The sequence below is a fragment of the Amblyomma americanum genome, chromosome 4 (genome assembly GCF_052857255.1).
Source record: "Amblyomma americanum isolate KBUSLIRL-KWMA chromosome 4, ASM5285725v1, whole genome shotgun sequence".
NCBI classification, from domain to species: domain Eukaryota; kingdom Metazoa; phylum Arthropoda; class Arachnida; order Ixodida; family Ixodidae; genus Amblyomma; species Amblyomma americanum.
The window spans coordinates 212,225,363-212,252,387 of NC_135500.1; the positions used below are offsets into that span (position 1 = coordinate 212,225,363).

Here is a 27,025-nt window from a genome sequence, read left to right on the forward strand (position 1 = left end):
GGAAGAAAGAGAGGCCGTAGTGGAGGGCTCCGGAATAATTTCGACCACCTGGGGATCTTTAACGTGCACTGACATCGCACAGCACACGGGCGCCTTTGCGTTTCGCCTCCATCGAAACGCAGCCGCCGCGGTCGGGTTCGAACGCGGGAACTCCGGACCAGTAGCCAAGCGCCCTAACCACTGAGCCACCGCGGCGGGGACGAAAAGGTTTGGAAATGCGTGTGACAGGTGCGTTGAAAAAGCTAATGTGAGTTTCAGGTTATCCCCCATAAACCTGAAAAAAGTAAAGGTATCAAATAATACACTTCATACAAAAACTAGAGGCGGATAGATTTCTCTTACTTTACTGTTCGATGGAAGAGAGCGTTCTCTTTAAACGCGAACGCATTCAAGGCATTATGGTCCCCTCAGAGTGGGTGTCTTTGAAGACTACAGTGCCAAGTGAAAGAGCACACACAAGTCCGATGGTAGAACCGAACTAAAGAGTTGAGTTAAAGTTCACCTTTCCCAGTGTTACACCACACAGCGTTGAGAGCTGTACTTGGTTTCGTTTTATCGCCTTGCCACAACACTGTTCATTTGTCGCTACAGCTCCGACGCCAGAAAATTTCCGAAGTTCCGTATACAAAATCGAATGCAGATTCAATTAAGTGATATTCAACAGGGGAAGACTCAGTGGAACACTGCTGACGTTGAGTGGTTGTGCTTTGGGAGTTCAATATACCAAGCGCGAGTCTGATCAACAGAGCATACAATACTCGACCTTAACACGTTTCTGCAATAACACTTTCGGTTTCCGCAGACTGAACAACTTCCGTCAGGGATTACGCGCTCATCCTAAGCTACTGAAGTACGCAAACATGGGGCATCACTTTCTGTTTGCCGGTAGGGAAGCAAACAAAAAAGTGGAGTGCTGTACGCGCGTGCGCGCGCTTTCGCCCCGCACGCGTTCCCGCGTCCAAAGAAAGAGAGAGAGAGAGACAGAGAGAGAAAGGAGTCTCAGCAGGGGCGGGGGGGGGGGGGGGGGGGAAGGTTGGGGACATTGGCTGCTTTCTCCCGGCGCACTCGCCACGAGAATGTCTTCCTAGACACCACGTGACTAGCTGGGCAGGCCACTAGGTCATGCGAGCACCGGTCGTATAAAACCCACTTGCGACTGGGGCAACCTTCCTTTAGCGCGTACCCGACTCTCGGCAACAGCAGCAGGGCGGCGTTTGTGTGTTGTCCGTCGACTGCCACCACCGACGCCGCCGCCAGCGTGCGATTTTGCGAGACCGTTCGGCGCTTAATTTGCATACCACGAGCCCGGACTGAAATAGAATCCGCCACCACCATTCGGCCCACTTTCTCTCTCTCTCTCGCCCTTCTCCGCCTCCTCTCACCACCTTCCTGCACCTCCTCGCCCTTTTCTCCGCAACCACCAGTAACAGCTTGTGACGTGTCGACTTGATTCCTCTCCTCGTCCTCCCCACCCTTCCTTTGTGGATTGACGTGGCCCACGGCACAGTCGTCGTCGTCGGCAACGCAAGAGCCATGGTGAGTGGACGTCGTGCACCCTTCCGTTCGCTGTAGCCGGGCCCCGACGAACGGGATCGCTATCGACAAACCGACGGTTCCTCTTCCTGAACTTGCAGCGTTAACTTCCTCGCAGCGTGCCGTTGCAGGACCCGCATTGCTACCTTCTCTGCTTAACATATTTGCACCCGGCGTATGTCAGGTGCATGCAGCCTCGAGATACGAAGCTGCCCTTATTGTGGACGGTGGGGAGCAAGCCACATAAGGCGGTCGTGTGCGGGAACATTTGTCATGACAAAATGTAGTGTCGATGCGCTGTGCCTTGCATTCGGCAGGCGTTTTGCACTGTAGTTCCTGTTCTTACAAGATGATAAGCTTGATAAGAAGTATAACAATGATTACGCCGGTCAAAGCACCTTTCTCAGATCATCCGATGGCTGAGGTGGAAACCCCAACTGGAGTTTTGTGCACATCTTCCGTCCTTTGGCCTCAAAGTAGTCAGGGAACAGCGAATTAGGTTATCTGCCGGAAGATGGTTCGATAGATGCACCTTCTTTTTTTGCTGCTCTTGATTTAAAGGTTTGTGTCACGACGTAAGTATTCGCCCTTGGCCACTTCTGGGCCTTTTGCGTGTGCGGCTCTTTTTCGTGGTATATCGAATGCCCCCGTGAAACTTCACTATCTGCACACGTTATGCTGCGGCTATTTATGCCTTCCTGCATTTACATGGGAGTATTATGAATAGCTCATGTGTGCTTATCACAAGATTATTTTGGATTGGAAATTGGCTACAATCTCTCTTTTTGTTATGTCTACACCACGTGAGACATTTTTGGAGAGATCGAACAATATGAACCATTCCTGGGGGAGTGTCAAGCCAGGCATGTCTTACACGCGTACATTCTTGTTGTGCGATATTAGGGACAAAGACATTTTTTACTGTCTACGCCCACCCATGCCATGTTACCAGGCGAAATGTGCGTATTTGTCACCAAACCCGGGCATCAGAAGTATGATATACACGACTGATTTAACCCCGTTTTCTTCTCAATATATCCAAACCTGTAGCAACAATCATGGTGCTAAGGCACAGCAAGCATGATAGTTCAAAACGGGTTACGCCTGAATGAGAAACGCGCCACCGGATGTTACTGGACTTTCTTTGGCAGTCCAGTGCGTACCTTTATAAATAATACTTTATGCCAGCAGGCACGCTGTCACAATAAAGGAAAAAACGAGCTAGGAGCGGAAAAAACTTGCGTCAATCTTTATTCATTATCAGGGCTATACTATAACGCACTGACGGAGATTCTGCAAATCCCCAGGTGGTCGAAATTATTCCGGAGCCCTCCACTACGGCACCTCTTTATTCCTTTCTTCTTTCACTCCATCCTTTATCCCTTCCCTTACGGCGCGGTTCAGGAGTCCAAATATATATGAGACAGATACTGTGCCATTTTCCTTTCCCCCAAAACCAATTATTATTATTATTATTATTTAACCAATGAAGCAAACAGCCGGAAGGGTAGAGGTTAATACCGATCAGAATTTGGAGCTATTTTTCTTTCCTGCATATCACATTACACAATGACAGGACTAATTTCTCTCATCTGACTGCCGGCGAAATGTTATGGAGCCAAAAAGGACATCTCTGTGGTATTAAATAGCCTAAGTGGTGCTGCAAACCAAGTTTTGAGTAATTCCACTCGTTTGGATTTGTTCCCAGCATTAGACTGAGAGTTTGTTTTGACGTTCATTAGAGGTGTACCATTTTCTCAAATAGTTCTTGAGTGTTTTTAAAACATTTTCCTAATTGTCTTCACCAAATTTGCCATCCGCTCAGTGATGAGTCCGCGGTGGTAAATCAGCATACCTAAAATACTACGGAAGACTCATTATTATATACCCGGTTACTTACACCCAAAGCAGGCTGGACGGTTGCACTGAGGCACAGAAGAGCGGTCTGCATGTAGATCTCGAAGCAATGATTAATATTGACCTCTAGCAAGCTCTTTTCTTTGCGTTGTAGTACTCTAACACAGCGAAATGAGTGCACAAGGCGTGCGCAGTGCGGCTTTATTAGAATAACACCTGAAAGCATTTATTACTCTGTTCAGCAATAGAAGAAACGTTCCCGCTTTTGCAATAACAGACATTAAGCACATGCGGTCATGTTGTTAAGTTTTAAAAATATCTTTACATTATTAACACGATATTAGCAATCCGGTTGCTCTAGGAATGCCAGGTAACTGTATTAATACCTAGCGAGACAGCGCAAAGCGAGTGTCTGCTTAAAATGCTTTTTTTTCTGCACTGTGTGACAAAGAACAAAAATAGCTTGCTCTTGCCGCATCCGCTGGAACATGTATATTTGTTAGTATGGTTTGGAGAAATGACGCATATTCAATGAGCTGTACAAGAGCAGTTTACACACTCATACAACTGTTATTCGTAGTTATTATCAAAGTGCCATTTTTTTACAGGAAAAACAGCGCTATATCGATGATGATGTTTTTATGGAACAAGGGCAGCTTTGGCCAAAGAGCACCATGGCACAAGGTAGCTTTTCATTGCACAAGGTGGGGTCAAAGACCCATTTCCCAAGCATTTCACCCTGAATAGGCCGAACATCAGACCAGGGGAAAGCTTGCATCCATTGTATCATCTGTGGGTACCCGGCGGCACTGGGGATCGAACTCCGCACCTCCCGCATGCGAGGCGGATGCTCAAACGACTAGGCCCCCGCTGCGGTGCAGTGCTATATCGAGGCGGACATGAGCGTGCAGTATAACTTTCCGACAACCATTGTTACTTAGTGCATTAAGAAAGAACTGCGGGCCTCCGCGCTACAGCTTTTCAATGAGGATGACGCACTCCTAAGTGGAAGGAAAAAAAAAACAGTCTGCTTAGATGTGGCATTGGAAACCGTGCTGCTTCATCCACATATCCACCGCCGTTCACTGCCACCTGCAGCAACAAGAAGAAGAAAGAATGTACAACCTCGTGTGTATGTGTGTGTGTGTGGCGGGGGGGGGGGGGGGGTAATGGCAGAAGCACCAAGGCAAAGATGGAACAGCGGCAGAGCGAACAACTTTTCCCCGTGATAGGCTGTGGAGCGGCGGAGCTACCGGAGACCGTTATGGCCAACAGCTTTTTCCCGTTATGCAAGAAGCAGCCGACCACGTCGTCGTAGCAGCGGCTTGGCTATAGATTGTCTTGAGATAACTCCGCGGCAGTCGTCATTCAAGGCCGTCGTTACGACGCGCAGCACACGCAGACACTTCGGTTTTAGTCCCCCCCCATGTCACCTTTTTACACGCAACGAGTGGTTTTGGGTCGCACTATAGCTGGAAAGGCTTCATGTTTACTCGGCTTCTTGCGTTTATATTACGCCCCTTGCCGTCGCGCGGCCGGTGATACCAGACGATAGACTTTACTAGCTCCGATAAGCCATGAATTTGCATTTATCCAAGGATGCATTCCAGCTTCGCGTCTTTCGTGCACAACTGACTTCTGATTTTATTTCTGTATAATTTCTCTGACACGTGTTTGACTCCAGATGCGTTTTTTTTTTATACAAGCTTCGGACAGCGTTGCAAAACCAGATGTGTAAATCACATTTGAGGTGGAAAATAGCAATTGAGGAAAAAACAGCGTTTTCTGGCTCGTATCGGGCGTTGAAAAAAAAAAAAGTGGAATAAGTGGAGACCGCGAACGCCTCGAATCAAAGAAGCCAAAGTGTTTTTCATATCAAGTTTTACTTTTCACTTATTTTCCTGATTCTTTTTTGCCTCCAAGACTTAAGTTGTAACTATATTTTGTTCTGATAGCTAAAAAAAAAACGCATCGGCTTAAAAAATTGTGTATTCAAAGAAGTGACTTTCCGGTCTATTCCCATGTTTATAGATTGCTGCATTTAATTCAAAAGAGTACGGATGTATTATGTTTTTCTTCACAAGGAACCGACGCACAGAAAAAAAATATCCGCTTCGTATTGTCCTTGTGCTTGTGTTTTGTTCCTAAGTGCATTCAGAGGCGAATGAGGAAAAAAAAAAAGCGAACATACCTCACTTGCTGCAAATAGTGTGTAGGAGAATCCCACAGAAATCGTTGCTTCAATTGTTGATAATGTATCGTGTTCTGTCGTTTGCAGCATCCCGATTGTTAATGATACCAAAGTCGCCTTCTAAAACTTTAAGGCAACTTATGCAACAAACTTCTGTGCTCCTTAGCTTTTCGGTATTTTATACTGGTATGAAAGTCAGTTTAAACCATGCAGTCAATATAGCTATGCATTAAAGCCATGTTAATGACCTATATTTCTATATACTCTATGCGGTCAATGATTATTCGCTCTTAAGGTACGGTGTTGTGTTGGAATCGTATTGAAAAAGAAATGGGTGGCCCATAGAAATAGAAAAAACCTGGAACACTTCTCATTAAATGCTGCCACCAACAACCTAAGGAAAGCAACAAGCTGCGATTCCATTCACAGTTTAAGTGGCAGGTTTAAATTGGAAAAGACAGGGGGAAGGGAGCGCTTGCTTCAACATATTTTGATCACAGATCTATGCAAACGATCTCATCAATGCAAAACCACCGGAAAACTGCAGCGTGCGATAAAAATAACAAAAAATCCAATCAGGAGTGGGCGTTGTTGCCAGCGAAGAGAGGCTGGCCAGTAGCATTAAACGAGGCTGCAATAACACTCACAGTAAGTGTGAATTGTTTACAGTTTATAGGGGTTTAACGTCCCAAAGCGACTCAGGCTATGAGGGACGCCGTAGTGAAGGGCTCCGGAGATTTCGACTGCCTGGGGTTCTTTAACGTGCACTGACATCGCACAGTACACGGGCCTCTAGAATTTCGCCTCCATCGAAATTCGACCGCCGCGGCCGGGATCGAACCCGCGCCTTTCGGGTCAGCAGCCGAGCGCCGTAACTACTGAGCCATCGCGGCGGGTGTAAGTTTGAATGTGGGCTATTGACAAATAACAGATGGTAATTATTTTTCTGGAAACCCGTCAACTGAGATGCGCAATGAAAAGAAAATACGAAAAGATGCCGTGCAAGTTTAAAAGGCTGCCCCATTTGATATCTATGCTGCCTACTCTACTTTTCATTTTCTGAGTTCACTTTTGGCTTCATCAGATTGCTTATGAAAGTTTTCTGTGCTGCGCCAAGTGAGGACATTGTTCGTCAGGGAAGGCTCCTTTGTAATCGCATGAAAACCTCACTTAACCATGAAACTTTCACTTGTGTGCGAGTGTTACTCCTGCATTTTTTTTTAATGAGTATAGGGTAACATTTCCCTCTTATTGTTAGAATGTAAGTTGCTGCCTGTTTCGGGGCGACTTGTCTTCCCCTAAATCATTTCCTAAGGCGTAAATATTCCGCTGGCCAGAACTGATGTTTTCAGGCCAGGATGCCGTGAGGGGGGGGGGGGGGGGAGAGAGAATGTACAGTAGACCTTCTGAAATTCCAAGTAACGAGCTAAGGTGCCCTACCCTTGCCGAAAAGTAAAATGAAATCTTATGTAAGTACGCTTAGCAAGGCACCACCATGAAGAAACCGGCCCTCTCGTTCGGGGTCGCCTGAAGACCTGCCAGCCATTCTCCTACGCGAAGACAATGCAGCGTTTCCCTTTCGTGCGTAAACGTTGCAGACCACGAAGCACTGAGGACGTACAGCTGTTCCTGCGGGGCACGACCCTGGCCATTGCTATAAAATAAGAGAAAAGCAAACCGGACAGCCTTCAATAGTCGCGTCAGCGCACCGATCCATCAGCTGATTGTGCAATCGAGAAATTCCAAGCCAGAAGTGTTTGCCGTACCGGTCCTTCCGCCGCTTCGTTCCAACAGCCCACTCGGCATGTTCTGACCCCTCAAGATCTTCGGCGGCAATGCCGTGACCGCATTGTAGCGTCGGTGCAGCGCGCGGGATGGGGCGCCTGCAAATTCCCATCGGCTCGCTCGCGGCTCTTCCGAGGCTGCAGCTGCTGCAGCGCCGCCGCCGTACGAACGGCTCGAGACGATGGTGCCGCCGCGGTGTTGCAAGCGAGAGAGGAGCGCGGCCGCCGTAACTCGACTTTACGCGAGCGGGAAACCGGCCGCAGCCCGCGAGGGAAGCCGGCAATCCGCCGATGACACCCTTTGCTCGCGGCAGCCACGATCGAGGCGAGCTGCCGCAGCGAGAGCCGAGTGGTAGTGGTCGCGTGGCGTAAGTGGCACGCGTTCTTCTTTCCCCGATGAAACAATTTGCGGGGAAAAGAAAAAGAAGCGACGACGAACGACGTTCTTTTTCGCAATGATTAATGCCGCGGCCGGACCGCGGCGCGCTCTGCGGGCCAAAGGTGACGCAACGGCGCCCGGGCTGAGGAACTAGTCTGGTGAGGAGAGGCATCGCTGCAGGAAGCGCAGCTGCATGGTCGCCGCTCTCTCTCTCTCTCTCTTGGGCTGTGTGTGTGTGTACCGTTCGTTCTCATGCTGGCCTGTGCGCGTTGCGGATTCGCGCAGCTCGTAAGGCTTCTTTTTGGTCCTTCGTTCTGTTCTCTTCTTCTTTTATTTACATTGAGATGCTTTACATCTCCACTCGCCAGCCAGCGTGACCCAGAGTTCTTCGAACAACGCCGCTCACGTCCTGTGAGCATACATATGCATTGACGGCGCCGGGAGAGTCTGGCTACGCGATCGGGGGTCGTGAGACGGATGCTAAAGCGGGCCTCTCCTCTTGTGCTGCTGCTCTGCGACTCTGAGGAAATTGTAAGCCAGCCAAGTTATGGCCGCTCGGTGCGAGTACCAGCCGGATTCACGACCTCGCGGTAAGGAAAAGGGGATGGTGCTGTCTCTGATCTTGTGCGCGTAACGGCTTTTTGAAAGAGAGGCACGAAGGATTCGAAAGATCAATTTTAAAGTATTCGCTCTCCTTGCTCCGAAGAAGGATGTGCGCTCAACCCACACATGCATCGAGTCGTGCTACAACAAAGGGAGTCCACGGGATGTGGCATGAATGATGTCCAATTACGAGACGTCCTAGGATATTGATTTATGGTTATGGGGGTTTTAACGTCCCAAAGCGACGAAGGCTATGAGGGACAGCGTAGTGAAGGACTCCGGAAATTTCGACCACCTGGGGTTCTTAACGTGCACTGACATCGCACAGTGCACGGGCCTCTAGAATTTCGCCTTCATCGAAATTCGACCGCTGCGGCCGAGATCGAACCAGCGTCTTTCGGGTCAGCAGCCGCGCGCCATAACCACTGAGCCATCGCGGCGGCTTCTAGGATATTGGTAGATGTCTGTCGATTTGCAGCTTTCAGAAATTGCGTGCTCTTTTTTTTTCTGAGGGGGGGGCAACTCAATGGTTGCGTAATAAGGACACCCTTACATGTCGGTGTTTGTTCATATTAATGAAACACAGTTTTTGCAAATGCGACAAATGTTTATTCTTGCGGTAGCTCGAAGGTTGTAGAAGATCACTTCTTTTTTTATTCAGGCTATAGCTCAAAAACCCGCCGCGGTGGCTCAGTGGTCAGGGCGCTCGGCTACTGATCCGGAGTTCCCGGGTTCGAACCCGACCGCGGCGGCTGCGTTTTTATGGAGGCAAAACACTAAGGCGCCCGTGTGCTGTGCGATGTCAGTGCACGTTAAAGATCCCCAGGTGGTCGAAATTATTCCGGAGCCCTCCACTACGGCCCCTCTTTCTTCTTTCACTCCCTCCTTTATCCCTTCCCTTACGGCGCGGTTCAGGTGTCCAACGATATGTGACACAGATACTGCGCCATTTCCTTTCCCCCCAAAAAATCAAGTATAGCTCAAAAGTCTTTAAAATCCGTTTGTTCTTCATGCGCTGACATCTACATTGACTGACCTATTTTGTTTCGCTTTGATAAAGTTCTTTAGCGTGCCGCATTATGAATGGAGCAATGAACTAACGGTTTATACATTATTCATCACCAGATGGATTACAGGTGGCTTCAGACGCAAAAATAAGTCTGAACTATGCTGCTTCAGAGCCCGTCCGTGATGACGTTTTCCTGCGTAAAGCAGATAAATAAAAGGGATATAGCTCAGTGACCGCGAGGTCAGCGTGCAAGATGTGGCGGCATTTGGATTTGAGAATCTACTTGCGCAGACGCGATCGGCTCTCTAGCGTACAGTTGTAACGCTTTGTATTCAGAGCATGATTACAAATGATCCTGACGCATTATTTTATGTTTACACAGTGGAAATTGAAATTTATTTCTGTTAATACTCTAGCGAAAAGAGAACATGACTGTGACTCGGCTAAATGACGCCCTACTGCGGGAAAAGAAACTAGACTATTAAATAAACTAATTGACAAGGCAGTTGGAGTGTGTGCTATGTTAGGCTATGATTTATTTGGAGCCAGAAACGAAAAACGACACAAGAGATCGCACCTTTTGGTTATTTCAAGGAGTTATGAATGTCTTGTAGATTATGTGGCCAGGGCGAGATTTGAACCAATCCTGCTTTATTTTCGAACATCATCACCCATGTAACATACTTGACTCGCTGATGTACTATATTGACTAATAAAGCACCTACTGGAAACTATGGTAAAGTATATTAAATGCCCCTCGATCATTGAAAATTCTTGGAAGGCTGTTTTTTATTCAATATCAGACATAAAAAAATGAAAATTCCGGGCAGTCACGAGTCTGAGCTCGCCCCTTACGGCTGCTTCTTTCCTATACGAACGAATGAAGGAAGCGTACATCACGAGCACGAACTGACAGGCGAGTCGGTCACACGGCGGCTTTCTGAAGAAAAAGCACAACGATGGGACGCAGGTTCAGAAAATAAGCACAAGCAAAGTGCTGCTGAACGCCTTTAAAGAACGCCGCTACATAGTGCAGCAGCGCTTTGTGGGCGCGTGTTCCTAGAGCCTACCTCCATTTCTACTTTCTGAAGCAAGAGCACGATTCTTGGTGTTACTTTTTGTTGCGCAGCTATGCAAATATGGCGCACGAACGTTTCCTCCCACAAATTATTGCTTATTTCCTCGCTTTATTTGTTCTGCTCCATCTTCTATACGGTCCAACTCGCGCGAGCACCTTTCTCTGCCGGTCTCCTTCCCACCGGGGGGTTCATCATCGTTTCCAGGTTGCTGCAAATAGCGCCTGGCCGCCGCCGCCGCCTCTTGACAGTTCCTTTCTCAAGGGTGGCACCCGGCACTCAGAGAAAAGCGTGGCCTCTCTCGTTCCCAGCCCGGACACTTCCGCGAGTCACGTAACTGTCTGTCTCTGCCTCTCGGCAACGGTTTAACGTTCTCTGCGTTCTCTGACAACTTCCAAACCAGCCAGGTACGGCCCCTGGAAGAGAAAAGAATTTTCACACGCTTGGGCGAAGGGCACTTTCCTGGACAACCGCAATTTAAGGCCGGTCCTCTGCATACACGGTAACGGCACGTGTGTCTGCGTCGAGCAAACGGTAGCGGACAGTTGGCAATGAGAAAAAAAAAAACGGACGGAGGTACACTGCCTGTGCTTAAAGAAACAGCGTGTAGCGCGCTATGGGCAAACGTTAAGGGCGGACAAAGAAGGCTGCTGTAGCAACCCTTGTTGGCGGTGCACTGGTGTCTTTGACTGCAGTGAGGGGGATATTTGCTCTGGCGGCGCGGAGAAGCGGACGGCAAAGCGTCGCCAAAGCATCGGCATAGAGAGAGAGAGAGAGAGAGAAAGAGAGTGGAATGAAGAATAAGAAGAAGCGGGCTGTTTTGGTGTCGTTTCCGGGGTTGCATAAGGGGTGAGGGCGTTCGAGGAAGTGGCTGCCCAGTTGGGCAGTCTTGCAGGAAAAGCAGCTCGCGTCCGGCCCCCAAAGGACACTGTCGAAAGGGGAACGCTACAGGTTTTCGATGAGCTTGGCATTGTGTGCGCCCGTCTGGCGGCACGCTCCGCGCTGTCAGCGCACACAATTTATGCGTCCTCCGCGTGCGTGCTCTTTTTTTTCCTTTTTTCATTCCACTTTCTATCACCTTATTTCCTTTCGTGGCGCAGCAATGTCAAAAGTTCCGATAGCCGCCGCCGCTTCCTCTTCGTGGCCGTCAATTTGGATTAGGCTCGCGCTCATATTGCATTTTTGAATTTTTTGCTGCACTGTATCCCAGTTGTTCGCAGTTGCTGCATCCACTGGGACCTTCCATCCACGTTGAATTGACATACTGCATCACTAGCAAGCGCAGGTCCTGAGAATGTCTTTTTGATTCCTGCGATAACGTTATAGGTTTTTGTAGGACCTGTACAATACGTCAAAACACGTACAAATAATTCCACGGAATATCTACTCATAAGGTTGAATGCGCTTTCGAGGAATATAGAGGAAAACAATAACAGTACGACTGGAATTGCCATTTCAGAAAAAAATGTGATTGCAATACGAAGGCAATAAAATAGGCTTATGAATGACAAATTATCAAATAATCAGCGCGACGAATTGCAATTAAAAAAATTCAGTCACTAGTATCTACAGCAAAAAAATTCACCTGCATCCAACATCTTCAGGGATTGTGGTTACTACTAATCTTGTTATTGGTGTCATTTGCCGACAGCTACCATTGCCCCTAAAAAATTTGTCAATAATAATCACGAGGGAAGCAGTGTTGACTCCAGTGACTAAGAGAGCGTGTTCAGGACAAAGATTGAAAGCCCTGCAATTGGAAACAAAACGCCGTATCCGGTAACGCCCAAAACATCCTGGTGCGCTGCTCTGAACAGCTATTATTTATACGTAAAAAATCAAGAGACCAAGAAAACTGAACTACATGTGACACACACTGTAATGTCTCAGATCAACTGTGACGACGCTATTCGAGTTGTCTCAGAGAAGCTTTGTTGCATTTTTTCATCGTAACAGGTTGATGTAAGCTCTAAGCTTAAACAGAGCTGCTCTTCCTTATACAGATGGGCTCATGGGAAAAGCACTGTATTTCTAAAACTGTTTAATAGTTACAGTTCAAGAAGACACTGAGCACGACTCCATCGAATTATTGTTCTTAGTTAAAATCGATTATCTGGCTCTTTATGAATATGTTAACGTTTATACAGTAGCAGAAGACGCATTTGCGGCTGATAAAATTAAATTAAAAACCTTCCCATCGCTCGTTTCAAACTCGTGAGGTCTACACCAAGAAGGACTGGTTACCGCTCTTTTGAAGTGAACAGTGGTGTAGCGTAGCCACCGAGATCCACATCAAAAGTGAGAGCCGCCGCGGTGGCTCAGTGGTTGTGGCGCTCGGCTGCTGACTCAAACGAAATACTTGGGTTCGATCCCGGCCGCGGCGGTCGAATTTCGATGGAGGCGAAATTCTAGAGGCCCGTGTGCTGTGCGATGTCAGTGCACGTTAAAAAACCCCAGACACTCGAAATTCCCGGAGCCCTTCATTACGGCGTCCCTCATAGCCTGAGTCGCTTTGGGACGTTAAGCCTCCATAAACCAACCGAAACATCAAAAGTCTGTGTTGATGCAAAATCAGCCGGGGATCGCGACCCCTGTATTTCAATTTTTTGCTCTTTAATAGGATATAAAACCTCTGTTTTCAGCGAGAGTGTTCTCTTGACCACTAGGATGCCGTAGTGTGGTCTTTCGTTTCGGACCGAATTAAATTTGTCCTCAGTGTTCTTTTAAACAGTCGTAGTGGATGCAAATTGTAAGCTGAAGATTGGGGTCATGCGTATGGGACACACACGTGACGTACACATCGATGAAGTGCTCATTTAGTCATTCTACGCTTGTGTTTCTGCCTAAAGACTCTCGCTGCAAAAATTTGCGAAGCTGTGCACCAGGCCTACTTTTGCAGGTCACGCTGCCAGCCGCCATTTCCTTTCGAGCTGAAGCCTTGCGATCTACATTTCTAAAATACAAGGCAGTGGTCTTAAAACAATGCACCTGAGTGTGCGTTTTGTAATCCCGTGTATTGTTGTCCCTCGGCGTAACCGCGCATATTCCGTTGGTGATGGAATTCTAGATCGCTGTCTTGCAAGGTGAACAATTCTCCGAACGATTATGCATGTTGCAACCACCACGACAAGCAGCGAATTGCACGACACAGCTTCACTGAGTTAAGGTTTGGTGGGAACTACGGTCAATTTGCATTGCGTTCGTGACCCTTGACGGCACAGTTTAGAGGCACGTGGCCCGTTCTGACCTGTGCATCCAAGCGCAGTTCCGTTGGCTACATTGTAGAACCAGGGCTTCAGTGCTTCCAAGGCGACCTGCTAGCTTAGGCTTCGGTGCCCTTACAACGCTAGTGTCCCTGACACCTTCCGTTGTATTGAGTAAGGGGCCTTGCCAGATAACGATAGAGTTAGGTTAGTGGCGATCAACTGGCAATCTGTGGCGGTTCCCTTGTTCCATGCTGATTTTCCCAGGGTGGCCGCTGTTGTCTTACCATTCAATCATGTTGCGAAAGCGTTTGTCGTACTCCATCCCGATTACACGCAGGCCTTTGTTGCTCGAGGTTCACTGCCGCTGAATCGGCAATACGCTCCCAAGCAGTTCGTTGCATACATTCGCACGGGCATTGTCTGTGCTATTGTTATGGCAGAGGCAGTTACTGGCGCTTCTAAGCTGCGCTTCGTAAAATATAAAAGAAAGAAAAGACAAATAACCCTAGCAGGATGGGGCTATACGAATACAGTGCTGTTATAGACATGGTCGCAACTGGCATCAAGAACGCAAGAGACGATGGTGTTTGTTTACAAATAAAGGCTCGGAAAGCAGCGCCTTAGTGCTTGTAAAGTCTGTGAGGATGTGTTATCTAGTCCTTGCGTTCGGTCGAGCCATTTGTTTATTGATTTACCGTCCCCATTACCCGATTTTCTGTACCTTTGATGTATCGATTCTGTACCCCGTGTCAGTGTAGCTGTGCTGTTTGCGTGCTGGATCTGAATTACCCTACCTATGCTGTGTTCATGCTGTACATCTTTATTCTAGAGCTCTTTCCCCTATAGCTATGAAATACATCCTAATGAGGTAAACTGTAACTATGTATCTGCAGCATATGCATCGTTTATTGTTAGCAAGAGCCCCATACTGAGTCCTTTTATTCGATGCTTTGCCGAATGTTCAAAGCTAGCTGCTTTTTATTACAACGTACATTTATGTCAGTTGTGTGGTCATTCTAGTTCACATACACCCCGAATTCGTCACAAACAGACTGCCTTTCTAGAATCTGTCGCGAGCCATAATTTCACGCAAATTACAAACGCGGATACATTAAATCATGGGCTGTGTTTTCCGAGTAAGCGCTGAATAAATTTAACACGCGCGTATTCCACTTTTACTCTTCAGATGTGAATGCAAATTACCCTCCTCACAAAGGTAATGCGAACTTGACAAATCTTATTGACGTCATCCCTGAAAAACTGTGGCATTTATTGCTGTTAGCATAACACGCAGCATGTCCGAATAACACTACGTGTTTTAAGATGTGACATTTCCTGGAAGCTTAAGCAGCTAGAACAGCTACATCGAGGCTTCTAATCTCACATCAGTTTGCAACGCCCTTTCTGTTCTTACTCTGGCGAAAGTTTACATTCATTGTCCCATGTCAGCACTGTGCATACCCGAATAATCCATTCAAGTGGTCATTTTTCGAGAGCACAAAAAGGGAAAAAGAAAACCTACAGAATAGATACTGTCGCGATGGCTGAGAGGTTAGACTTCAGTTTGCTGCTTCGCATGGGCTCAGGCAGGCTGCATTTCGTAGGATACGTAATGCGAGACGCCCCTGTGGTAAGATTTTCGAGGTATTTAAGGAAAACCAGATGGCCACAATACAGTCATCTTCTAATGCGTGCCCCATCACCAAGGTGCAGCACTGACGCCTAAGAATTCATTAATTTCAACTTCAAACAGTCAAGGTAGTGCCCAGGGAGATAAACACCAAGAACAATGCATTGCAGCTCTTCGAAATTTCTCCCGTTATCTATCATGTTCTCATATTTCCTGTCCTGAATAAGCAAGAATAGGCATCAAATTTACTTGTACAAGTGTTCACAAAAGTTTTCGCAACACGAAAATTGCAACAAAGGCTAATTACTGGGCAGCCTAACCATGTAGCCTTGAAGTGAAGTGCGTGCTTTGTAGTTTCCAGCGCGACCTGCGCAATGCATCCCATATTGCCTGGCTGCGCGTGTAGCCAGCGAGGAAATAAAGCTTTTGTGGGCACCTGTACAGATAATTATTCGCAACCAAAGGTAATATTGTATTGCTACTACGGGAAAGCTTTTAAGTGATGACGAGGGAGTCATGACCTTTGCTAAAAATAAGTTTGAAGCGCCGGTATAATTGCTGCCTTCACTAAGCCTTAATAGCTGAAGCCAGGCCAAGACTACCAACAGTTTTCGCTGACTGTATTCTCCAAGGGCAGACCCTCATTAGCTACTGACAGGCTTTAGGCGAGAAGCGTAAGTTGTCCCGAAATTTCTGTAGCCCCTTAGAGCAAGCCATTTATGAATTAATGGCGCATGTTCAAAGCGTCAATTTTTTTTGCAAATGATTAGCTTTTTGTTATATATCTGAACACTTACTCTCTCCTCACTTGTTTTTCTGCTGTGCGTACTTAATGTCTGCACATCTTTTTTTTTTGCGGGCAGCCTTAACCCGCCCATCCCCTTGGTTCAGTGCGCTGAGGGCACATTAGTAAATCAATAAACAGGTACACACACATTTGTACTTACACATACTTGTGCGTACATTAATTCATTCATGAGTATGTGGTGCTATACTCATTCGTGAATAAAATACTACGACCATGTCTGGACCAAATAATTCCACAAATCTTACGAACTATCTCGAACTATACAAGGGTGAGGAGATTAAAAAGGGGCTGCCGCAGTGGTAACTATTGGCGGGGGAGGAGTTATCAGTTTGAAGCCTTTCGTCAACAAATATCGGAGCTTACCGCCCAAAACAGTCCGATTTTGCGAAGGTATATGAATCAGAGTTCTCATTTGCTTGTACCGTGCAGTACATGTACTATGTAATGAAAGCTGTGAGATATAATTAAAATACCAAACAAATATTTGCCTCCTTAGGATACAAAGCGACAGGCAGAGTGCGTGATCAATACATCCTCACATAAGCACGCACACGCGGACACAAATGCGCACGTACGAAGTACTTCGTCAATGTTCGTCATGATATCTTAAAGGGAGCCTGATGACAAACTTAAATTGGCCTGTCCCGATATGCCGCGGCATTTTAACGACAGATAACGCTCACCGAGAACGGAGCTTTCATAAGCTACGAAAATTCCAAAAAGGTAAAAACAGGTTGCGCCATCTTCGGCCGATATCGCAAGTAATAAAACTACGTGCGCCGATAGCAAATTTCAAGCATGGATCCCAGAGGCTATGCTACACCGCCATTTACTTCAAATCGGATGCAATCAGTCCTTCTCGGTGTGGACGTCACGATTTTGAAATGAGTGCCGAAAGATATCTAAATTAAACTTTCACATCCATAAATGGGTTTCTTGCTGCCGGACAACAACGTTATCATAGCCAGAAAGAGCCAGGGGATCAGTTATTCAGAACAATAATTGGACGTAGCTATGCACTGTTCGGAGGAGACTTTCGAAAAAGAACGCATTTATATTTTAAGGATAATAAGATCCATGCGGCTATACAGACTTGGGATACACATATACCCGCCGCAGGAGCTACAGCATTCGACTACTGAGTATGCAGGATCGAATCCCGCCAGCGGCGGCCGCATTTCGATGGAGGCAAAATGCAAAAATTCCCGTGTGTTTTGCAATGTCAGTGCGCGTAAAAGAACCCCGAGAGGCCGAAATTAATCCGGAGCCCTCCACTACGGCGCCCCTCGCAGTCGATGTGTCGCTTCGGGACGTTAGACACCATATTTCACGCCACACACTATACCAGAGTTTTGTATACGCGAGAATAACCGCTGCTAATAATAAAGAATGTGTGATTTATTTCTCTAATGGCTATGACAGTTTGAAATAATACCTTTAGCCAAACAAGAAACTTCTAGCTTCTCAAAGAAAGTATGAACGCATGTACGTTGTGCAGTTATGACATGAAATGCACTTGCTTGTGTATGATCAGCGGGGAACGTTTCTGTGATGTGCACTGTTTTGAAAAACCTTTCCAAGAAACAAGAAGCACTGCTGAGCAAACGTCTGTGAATCTGATGGCGAAATTCTATGCATCGTTAGTTGTTACGACACAGCCATGTGCCTTGCGAAACCGGATTGAAGTGAAATAAGCGGTAACCTTGATCCGCTTGCTCGCAGTATTCACGTTTCTCCACGTGCGGTTTTCCTTTCGGTGTTGTTTCAATGTGCTTCGTCTCGTCTAGAGAAAAAGTCTGCGAAACGCACTTCCTTCTACTTATCAGTCTGGTTTTCTGAGAGAGTCATTGGACGCTTTATCCTTGGAAGTGAAGAAACGTGCAACGAAAGTCAAACAGAACGAGAAATATTCTCACTCCCTTGTTGGACGGGGTCTCAAAGGAATTTTTCATTTCTATTACAATTCAAGGGTGACAAAATTTCTTTACGAGTTATTTTCTATACCAAGTTCAAGGTAATGCGTCTCGACGCATGAGTTTGCCTTAGCAAGGCACATACCTATTTCACGTATGTCTTTGGTTTATCTAAAGGCGGAATACCTGTCCCCGTCAGCTTCTAGATGAAGGCTTAAACTTCTTGTTATGCAGGTAATGGTGCGCTTGGGAACAGAGCAACACAGCTGAAAGTGCAAGCTTCTGCGCTCATCCTCATAACTGAAATGGCTCATACTATCACCTCAGCAATATCTGGGCCACCAACTTCACAAGAGTATTAGTACTTTCTTGCAGTTTTCTTACTGAGCTTTATGTGTCTTGCGACTGGTTCGCTGTTTGCAAAAAACGTAAAGAAATCATCGTTAGCATTAGTTCAGCGTTAACTAACTCTCAATGCCAGTGTTTGGTTTAATAGGCATTATCGGCGATAAATAGCAACATATCGCCACGCTGCAGATTAGTCCACTAGTCACGGTAAATAACTGTTATGAGTGCGCGCTGACACAGGTGAAGGGTTGCTCGAAAGGCAAATATATTTAAAACATTGAGTCCGGAGAAATGTCCACCCTGTTATTTTGCCGCAATAAACTTTAATTAATGAGATCATGAGCGCAAAGATGATGGCAGAGAAACCTCGAATGGCGGAGAAAAATTGTACAAATGCCGAGTTAATCACACTGTCGTTCCCTGTTATCTTTGTCTCATGCGCCGAAAGCATGGATTAAGACATATGATCGGCACAATAAGATGTAGAAAGATGGCCAGGGAGGTGAAGTGTATCTTGAGGCAGAAAGCTTTTGAAGCCCCAAACTGTAATGCCGCACTAAGGACAATGAACGAATAATTCACCGCTTGCTTCTTTCCATCTGCTCTTTCCCCTTGACATCCTCTGTTTCCCTTAACCCTTTGCTGGGTACTTTCCCTTGGTAGCTTTTACTGCCTTTCCTTCTTTGTCTCTGGCCGCGTTGTTTGTTTCGAGATAAAAAAAAAAAGAAACTCGGATTGGGAACATTTACAGGCTGTAGACGATTAGTTTCTAAATGTCGTCTGGAGGTTAGCAGAATGGGTATTAGAAAATGTCCACTTCATGCACCTGGGAAATAGCATTCGACGTTAATTATTAGAAGGCCACAAACGATCTCTTCTTGACGTCAGAGATTTGTAGGCATGCTAGAAAAAGAGTATATTCGATGCAGACACACTGATTATGATATAATTGTCACGTGAACATTCTGTGCTGTAAACATTGCCGACACTGTAGTGTCGAGTTGCTACTATCAAATATAAATAAAACATTATTCAAGTTTATTAACAAGTTGAAGACGCAAAATAATTTGTTTGACATAAAAGTTCACTCGCGCTTTCAAATCATAAAAGTCGCGCTGCACGTTTTTTCATCTTATTACGGCTGCCTCCTGGTGTGAGAAAGAAAGCTGCAAATAACAACAGGATACATAGATGACCATATCATTGTGCGCGTGATTTGCACATAGGAAATTAACTCAGTAGTATTGATCGCTATAACCTTCTCTTTCTTTCCCGGCAGCCAGTTTTGGCAAGCTTTGGCTGTGATGAATCAAGAAAGCCTTCAACCTCATTCGAAATGTCACGAATAATAAGTGCATTCTTCTCAAAAAATGGTTCATGAAATTCGCTGTGGCGGCCCCTTCTTCTAAGCAAAGTAAAAGAGCAATAACAAATTTCTTACCGCTTATGATTTCTTCAGAAGAGCGCGTCGCAGAGATCCCATATAGAGGATTAAGGTTACTATTTTCCTCGGCTAAAGACCTTCCTTTTCTCATCAGTCTTTTCATATGTGCAAGCGTAAGGACAAGAAAGTCGAAATTCATTGTTCCGTAGCTGTCATAATCTTCTGTTTCACTGTGCGCGTGATTTTCAGCAGTGCATACTTGCAAAAACGGAGAGAAGGCAAACTCCGCAGTCATTTTAGCTTTTGATTCGTGAACGGGACACTTGCTCGAAGACGAACCTAAGGGCTCCGATAGTGTGCAGGAAGACTGGGATTTGGTAGCATTACTTTGTGTGGGGGTTTTGAGAGATGAGCTAAAAAGAAAGTAAAAATAACAACAGCGCTATTGAGACTGTATCAATAGTGAGATGCACTAGAAGAATCTTCCGGAAATAGTGCTCGCAGCTTTCGAAGTGGACTGGCCGTGGGGCATGAGGTGGTTTAACTAATGGTCACTGTGAATTTCAGCATTAAAGGACGTTGTCGACACCAGTGACGACGAAGGGCTCCTAATGTGCGTATGCACTTTCATAATGACGAAACATGTACAGTAAGATAGAAATATTTACAACTGAAGGACAGTGAGCCTGCTGAACATATAGAATGGAGCACCTCAGGTCTCCCTCGTACGAACAGGACGCCGCTTCAGCCGGGACTGATTTTCGCAGCTCGCGCATGCGCCCTCGCGAGGTGGTGCCACGCCCCTCGTCACGCGTTTCCGTAGCCCGCGTCCGTCGGCGACCCCTAGCACCCGACAGCTCGGAGTCTTGCGCTGTGCATGGACTTCCAGGTAGTTGATGTGCGCTGGAGGCAAAGCTACACTTCGGTGAAGGGGCGACGCCTCGTCTCTTGGATCCTGGATCCCGGATTAAAAAATAGTAAGGACGCATCACCGTCTAGTTGCGAAATCGGCCGGTGGTGGCGACACCGACCATGTAATTCTCGTTTGTCTCTGAAAGTAGCGTCTATGTCGTTAAAATGAGGAAACCGATCGACATAGGGCTACTTCAATTTGTTGCTTTAACTGCAGGAAGCGTCTGTTTATTGTTTTAACGCAATATAGAACTGAAATCTGACCCGGAACGCATAATGATACAGTGGGAAGCGTTCATAAATGTGCGACAATTGATGAGACCATTGCTGCTGTAAAATGTGAAATTATTCGTTCTGCATGGCCAGCCGGAAAACCATTTAACATAACCCCAACTTCCTTTCCTTATTGTCAGTAGGCTATATCTGTAGCGTGTCCGCAAACGAAGGAAATAACTGGCCTGAATGTTTTACAGGTTGATGTCAGTGGCGAAATAGTGGTAGGGGAACAAGCATCAGGATAATTAACTTGATGTCAAGCTTATTTGTTTTGGAGTGGCAATAGTTGAACTTATTTCAGTTTGCTAGGCCATGATACGGCACACTTTGGAAAAATTTCAAACTTAAAATTGACCCGCTGTCGGCGCTCGTTTATTACTTTTGTTCATTTTATTGTTTTTAGGCTCCGTACGCCCTGATCTTCTATCATTATTCAAGTACAAAAACATAAAATGCAAGATTCACACTCACTGTGTTTCCTGCATTCGAAGCGGCAACCGGTGGAATTTAGACTGGGATGCATTTTCTTAATGTGCATATTGCCTGTATCATAACGCTGTGGCTACATTACGTGAAATTATAAATATATGGGAAAGATAAACACTAGATTAGGAGCAGCAGGAGCGAGCAGCAGGAGCAGCATTAGGAGCGAGCAGTGCAGCCCTGGCTGCAAATGAGTGCCAACCTTCGCAAAAGGTCGACTTCTCTTCAGAAAGCGCATTGGTTTTTCATTCAGCGGAAAAGAAGCGAGAACTGGTTTCATAGCAGCCCAGGCTAGCAAAAGCCATGAGGGGCACCGGTAACAGTAAATAATAATTATAATAATTAGTTTCGGGGAAAAGGAAATGGCGCAGTATCTGTCTCATATATCGTTGGACACCTGAACCGCGCCGTAAGGAAAGGGATAAAGGCGGGAATGAAAGAAGAAAAGAAGAAAGGGGTGTCGTAGTGGGGGGCTCCGGAATAATTTCGACCACCTGGGGATCTTTAACTTGCGCTGACATCGCACAGCACACGGGCGCCTTAGCGTTTTTCCTCCATAAAAACGCAGCCGCCGCGGTCGGGTTCGAACTAACAGTAAACCTCAAGCACAGATATCATGCGAAGAAAAAAAAAAGTACACCGACAACCACAATCGAGTGATGCAGGTTAGCGATTCTCTGTGCACGCAGACAGCGGAAGCCCACACTGCGACGGAAGTTCACTTTGTTTCACCGCAAATAAGCGACGAGCAAAATGATGGAGCAGCTGCCTTCGGCTTAGAGTAGGAAGAGGCTTGGCGACGACCAAGACGTCGAGCCTCCTTCACACCACCCCGCAGTTCCGCTTGACGTAACCGCAGCACCCACATTCCCGCCTCGGGGCGTCGCGTGCAGGTACTTCCTCAGCCACGCTCGAAAACGCCTCCGCCGTCTTTCTGCGGCTCTCGCCAGGGAGCGAGGACACTTACGGACCATCCCGCTCACTTGGCCGAGAGAGAACTTGCACGTCAGGAACGCAGCGACAAGAAAACAAAGACAGGAGCTGAACGCGAGAGGCGTTCGTTTCGGATGACAAACTAAAATGAACTCGGGATGCAGCTGCTTTGACATAGCACGCGGCGCTGGATGACGTTTCGGGAGTGTGGAGAAGGGGGTACACATCAGCTGCCGAATGTCCACGTGCTCCATGCAGCATCGCGAGCGAACCAAGTCAAAAGCCGCAAAAAGGTAGCCGAGGCAGCGGCCGGGCGACAGGAGGGAGGCAGATGGGGCCAGCTGCCACTGCCGTGAAGGGTGAGGACCTATACCGCTCACGACTGGCCTACATCGTGCGGCGGCGGCGGCTGTCTGACGTCGTCGGGCGGGCAGGTCTAATGCCCCCGCCGCTCTCCGCACCAGCAGCGGCAAGCCTGGCCTCCCTGCCTGCTTGCCGTGGGGATAAGGACTGGCGCGGTACTTGCTACACCCACACGCCGCCCCGCCAGTCTTTTGTTTAGCGGAGGCTCGGGTTTTCGCGCGCTTGGAATCCGGCGGGACCACGTTTCCGACGGCGAGCGACGACGACGCCCCCACGTCCGCAGTAAACCCCGCAACGCCGCCGACCCACTTTGGCCACGCGCTTTGTCGTTGCAGCAGCAGCTTTTGCTGGTTCGCTCACGCTGAAGGAATGCCGTGAGAAGAAAAACAAACCACTTTTCTTACGTGCGGCTCGGGGGTTTGTTCTGGCTTGAGGGACGCTTTCATTTCGCTTTTCTTTCTTCCTTTCTCGGAGTATTGTTGCCCAGCTGCTAGGCCTTTCTCCTTGCGCTGTGACGAGCAAGGTGACGCAACAAAAGAGTCGCACCGTAACGCCGTCGTGCTACTGCGATTGCGAGCGCAATACCCGTTCATGCGCAATACCCGTTTACTGCTTTCGGAAGCTGTCCGCTGTCAGAATGAAAACGCTGCTGCGTTGGATCGGTGGTGCCAAAATCTGAATGAACAAGAATTTGTGTGAAACTTTGATTACCATATTGCAATTTGAGGCAGGTACTAACCAGTATTTAAAGCCTGAAACAAATGTTTATCTTCCCGGGCTGCATTGCAATGGCTAAGAGGCCCACGCTTTCAGTCATGCCTTACTCTGACTACTTCCGCCTTATGACAACCTATGCAAACTTTTCACTGCCACCTGATGACCTCGTGCAACCAAGATCCTGCCGTATCTCGAGCTAATAGTCCTTTCCTTCGTACAAAAGAGGCCTTTAAGGCAAGTGCATGTTTACCGCCTAAATCGGCGCATTTTTTTTCACTCGGATGTTGATTCGATTTTGGTACGCGTTAAGCGGCTGCATCGACGCACGTTTTTTGCTTTAATTTGCGTGTAACACTGCTGATATATTCTAGGTATATCTTTAACGGCTGCATGGACGTATTTTTCTGCCCGTTGATTTTTGTTAATGGATGGAGTTTTGTCAACGGAAATCTATGCATGAATTTTAAAGCGCAGAATTCTGTGGGTGAGTTTTTCTCCACAGCGGGTTCACTCAAGGAGCGAAGGCTCAGTGCGTCGGGTCAATTGGTGCGCTAAGGAGGAAATGCTATCTATGGTCATATGGTCCACGCGCGGCTTCATGGATGGAAGGAGGGGAGGGGTGGAGACGAAACAGTCGCAGCGCAAAGGAGAATGTGGCATCTGCTGTCTTGTGGTCCTCAATAGGGACACTCAACAGCGGCTCTAAATAGGGACAGGTGGTGGGCACTTAGCAGAAGACGCCCACATCACACCGCTAAAAATATGCCAATCACAAATCTCGCAAAGCACAACAGACAATACGTTGAAACTAGTTCACTTAACTCAGCAAAGCAAGCTTGCTGATCTCGTTCGAAAATATCTTTCTAGCGTAAGGGCTGCAGAAAGTGTCGTAGTTAATAATCACGGCTTTTGTGGCCTTTACCTAAGCAAAGCCAGTTGACGACAGTCGCTTTAGCGAAGCCTAATGTAAGACGAAAAATTTGGCGTGTATGAAAGAAGCAGAGTTCGGTCTCTCTTCAACGATAAAACTCGTATATATTTTGAAATGCATGAAGAACCGAATGTGCAGATTTGACAGTATGGTGGACATTAGCCGACTACTGCCGACAGGTGTTGTGCAGTGGGTCCTTCACGTGAACCAACGGGAGCCGGTATTTCACCAGAAATGGTACAACAACTCTCGGACTTATTTGAATCGAGAATTTAGCGCAGCATGTTCGAAAATAAAATGCAGTATATTGAAATGTTTGAAAAGTCCTCCCAAATACAGTTCACCTGCAAACGTTGACCCGCCGCGGTGGCTCACTGGTTAGGGCGCTCGGCTACTGAGCAGGAGTTCCCGGGCTCGAACCCGGCTGCAGTGGCCGCGTTTTGATGAAGGCGAAACGCAAAGGCGCCCCTGTGATGTGCGATGTCAGTGCACAATAAAGATTTCCAGGTGGTCGAAATTATTCCGGTGCCCTCCACTACGGCATTTTCTTGTTCTTACACTTCCACCTTCCTTCCCTCACGGCGCGGTTCGGATGTCCACCGAGATGTGGAACAGACACTGCGCCATTTACTTTCCTCAAAAACCAATTTTACAACTTTTATGTGCAAACGTTCACTTTATGGTCGTATTTCTTCTCAGCTCCCAATATGACGTGTAATGCATAGCTGCATTCTCCGTCTAATACTTGCTATCGATGACGCATGAATGCTCTAAGGGGTTGAGGTGTCGCGCTTGACTAACGCTGTTTGTATTCAACGATGATACTTGATGTGATTTCGCATAACGTCAAGACAGCGCCAATTTCCTTCTGCAACTTGGCACACTTATCTCCTTCTCAATTCCATCAGTTTTTTCGCACAATCACGCACTAGTCGATAGCTTTTTGTTGTAACCAATCACTCGCCACCCGTGCTTTTCGCAGAGGACACCGGTCCTGCTGCTGTGGGTCGTGGTGGCGCTGGCCGTCATCCTTCCCGCCGTCCGCGCGCAGCGAAGCCGTGGCCAGAGCCAGGCCCGGCGACCAAGCACCGAGGCGCCGTCGTACGACGACTACTACTACGACGAAGAAGGCGCCGATGAAGACGCCGCCGCCAAGAAGCCAGAGAAGTCTTCCTCGTCCCAGAGCTCATCCCGCGGTGGCAGCTCGAGCGGAAGCAGTGTGAGCTCGCGTGGCGGGAAGCCCGAGGCTCCGGCTGAAGAAGACTACGACGCCCCGCCACCGTCCTCAAAGTCGTCGTCGTCGTCAACGGCCAAGCCTTCGCCATCGTCTAAGCTGAAGCCCGGATCAAGCGCCGACTCCAAGCCTCCGCCTGCCGCCGCAGCGTCCGACGCCGGCAATGAGCCCGACGGTGAGGAACCGCCGAAGAAGACGGGCCCGATTTCGCCCTCGGCCCTGTTCCTAGCGCCGAGGAAGAACCGGCTGCACCGTCCCAACGTCCACTACGCAGCGAGGCCTCGGCCCACTCTGCCCAGCTTCATCAAGCACCCACCCCCGCTGGGTGCCATATCGACCACGGTGACGCCAAAGCCGCGTTCGGCGGCGGTCGCCGTCACCGAGGAGCCCAAGGTGTCCAGGTCCACGGCCAAGCCCAAGGGTACATCGGCGTCGTCCAAACGAGGCTCCAGCTTCAGCGGTGGTGCCGGTGGAAGGAAACGTGACCGCAGCACGACCGAGTCGCCAGCTTCGACCGAAGGCGAACGGAGTAACAGGAGGTTCGGGGGAACCGGCAAGAAGAATACGTCCAGGCCCAGGTTCCGCGCGGGAGGAAACGCATAGGCTGTGAGAATCGGAGCATTGCTTGCGGAGCTGTCTGCTCTTTTTCTTTACCCGAAACCAGCCGGGAGAGGAAGACGACACATTTTAGGGATCACCACTATGGTCGCCCGAACGACGTTTCGTTTTCTTTTATTTTTGCATGGTTTAAGACTGTGTGTGCCCGGTACGTGGAAAGGTTATGGGTAGGGAATAAGTCCCAGCCTGTCTTCTGGAAGAATTGCTTGCGTGCGTCTTCTTGGCGACGAGGATACACGACAGCGAATAAAAGTGTTGCAGCCGTTTGCTCATCACGGCATCGGCTTTTGTAGATGCCGGGTACAGGTGTCGTGAAATGCCTTCATGAAATGCCTCATACAAAAACCGCATTGTGATTTATTTCTTGTATGCACGTGAGCATGCTGCCCGAAATGATTGTCACCTTAGCTCGCCGACAAAACATGTCCTGCACCTGCCTCAACTTCTCAGCCTGCGCGTTCGTCCTGCTTTTCGACTTTAGGAATGCCGTCATTTGACACCGAATAAAGATCGTGACAAACGAGCACTGCTTGTGGACTGAGACGTTTGAACTTCTTGTGTTTTTATGTGACATTCATTAAACTTCAAATACACTTCAAGCCCCGTTCCCAAACCCTGCTACTCGGATAGTGACACTGAACGTGCTCTCAGGAGCGCATAATCGGTAGAAAGTAAAAAAAAAAAACAACTCGCAGCTAGTCGAAAGCGCCGCGAACGAACTAGCATTACTCCCAAAAAGCTAAGAACGTGCCAGCGAAGAAAATGCTCGGAACGGCGCAGAACAGCAACAGGTGCGTGCGGAATTGACCAATGCCCTCGAATTATGTGCAAGGTAAG

The 27,025-nt window shown here is 47.7% G+C and overlaps 1 protein-coding gene across 1 annotated transcript; it reads left to right on the top strand.

The window, feature by feature from the left end:
* The first annotated feature begins 1,393 nt into the window (after positions 1–1,393).
* Positions 1,394–26,729, top strand: LOC144129258 (uncharacterized). Its single transcript, XM_077663274.1, has 2 exons — positions 1,394–1,536; positions 25,319–26,729. The coding sequence occupies exons 1-2, from the start codon at positions 1,534–1,536 to the stop codon at positions 26,171–26,173; spliced, it is 858 nt and encodes a 285-aa protein (XP_077519400.1). The 5' UTR covers positions 1,394–1,533; the 3' UTR covers positions 26,174–26,729.
* Positions 26,730–27,025: the final 296 nt, after the last annotated feature.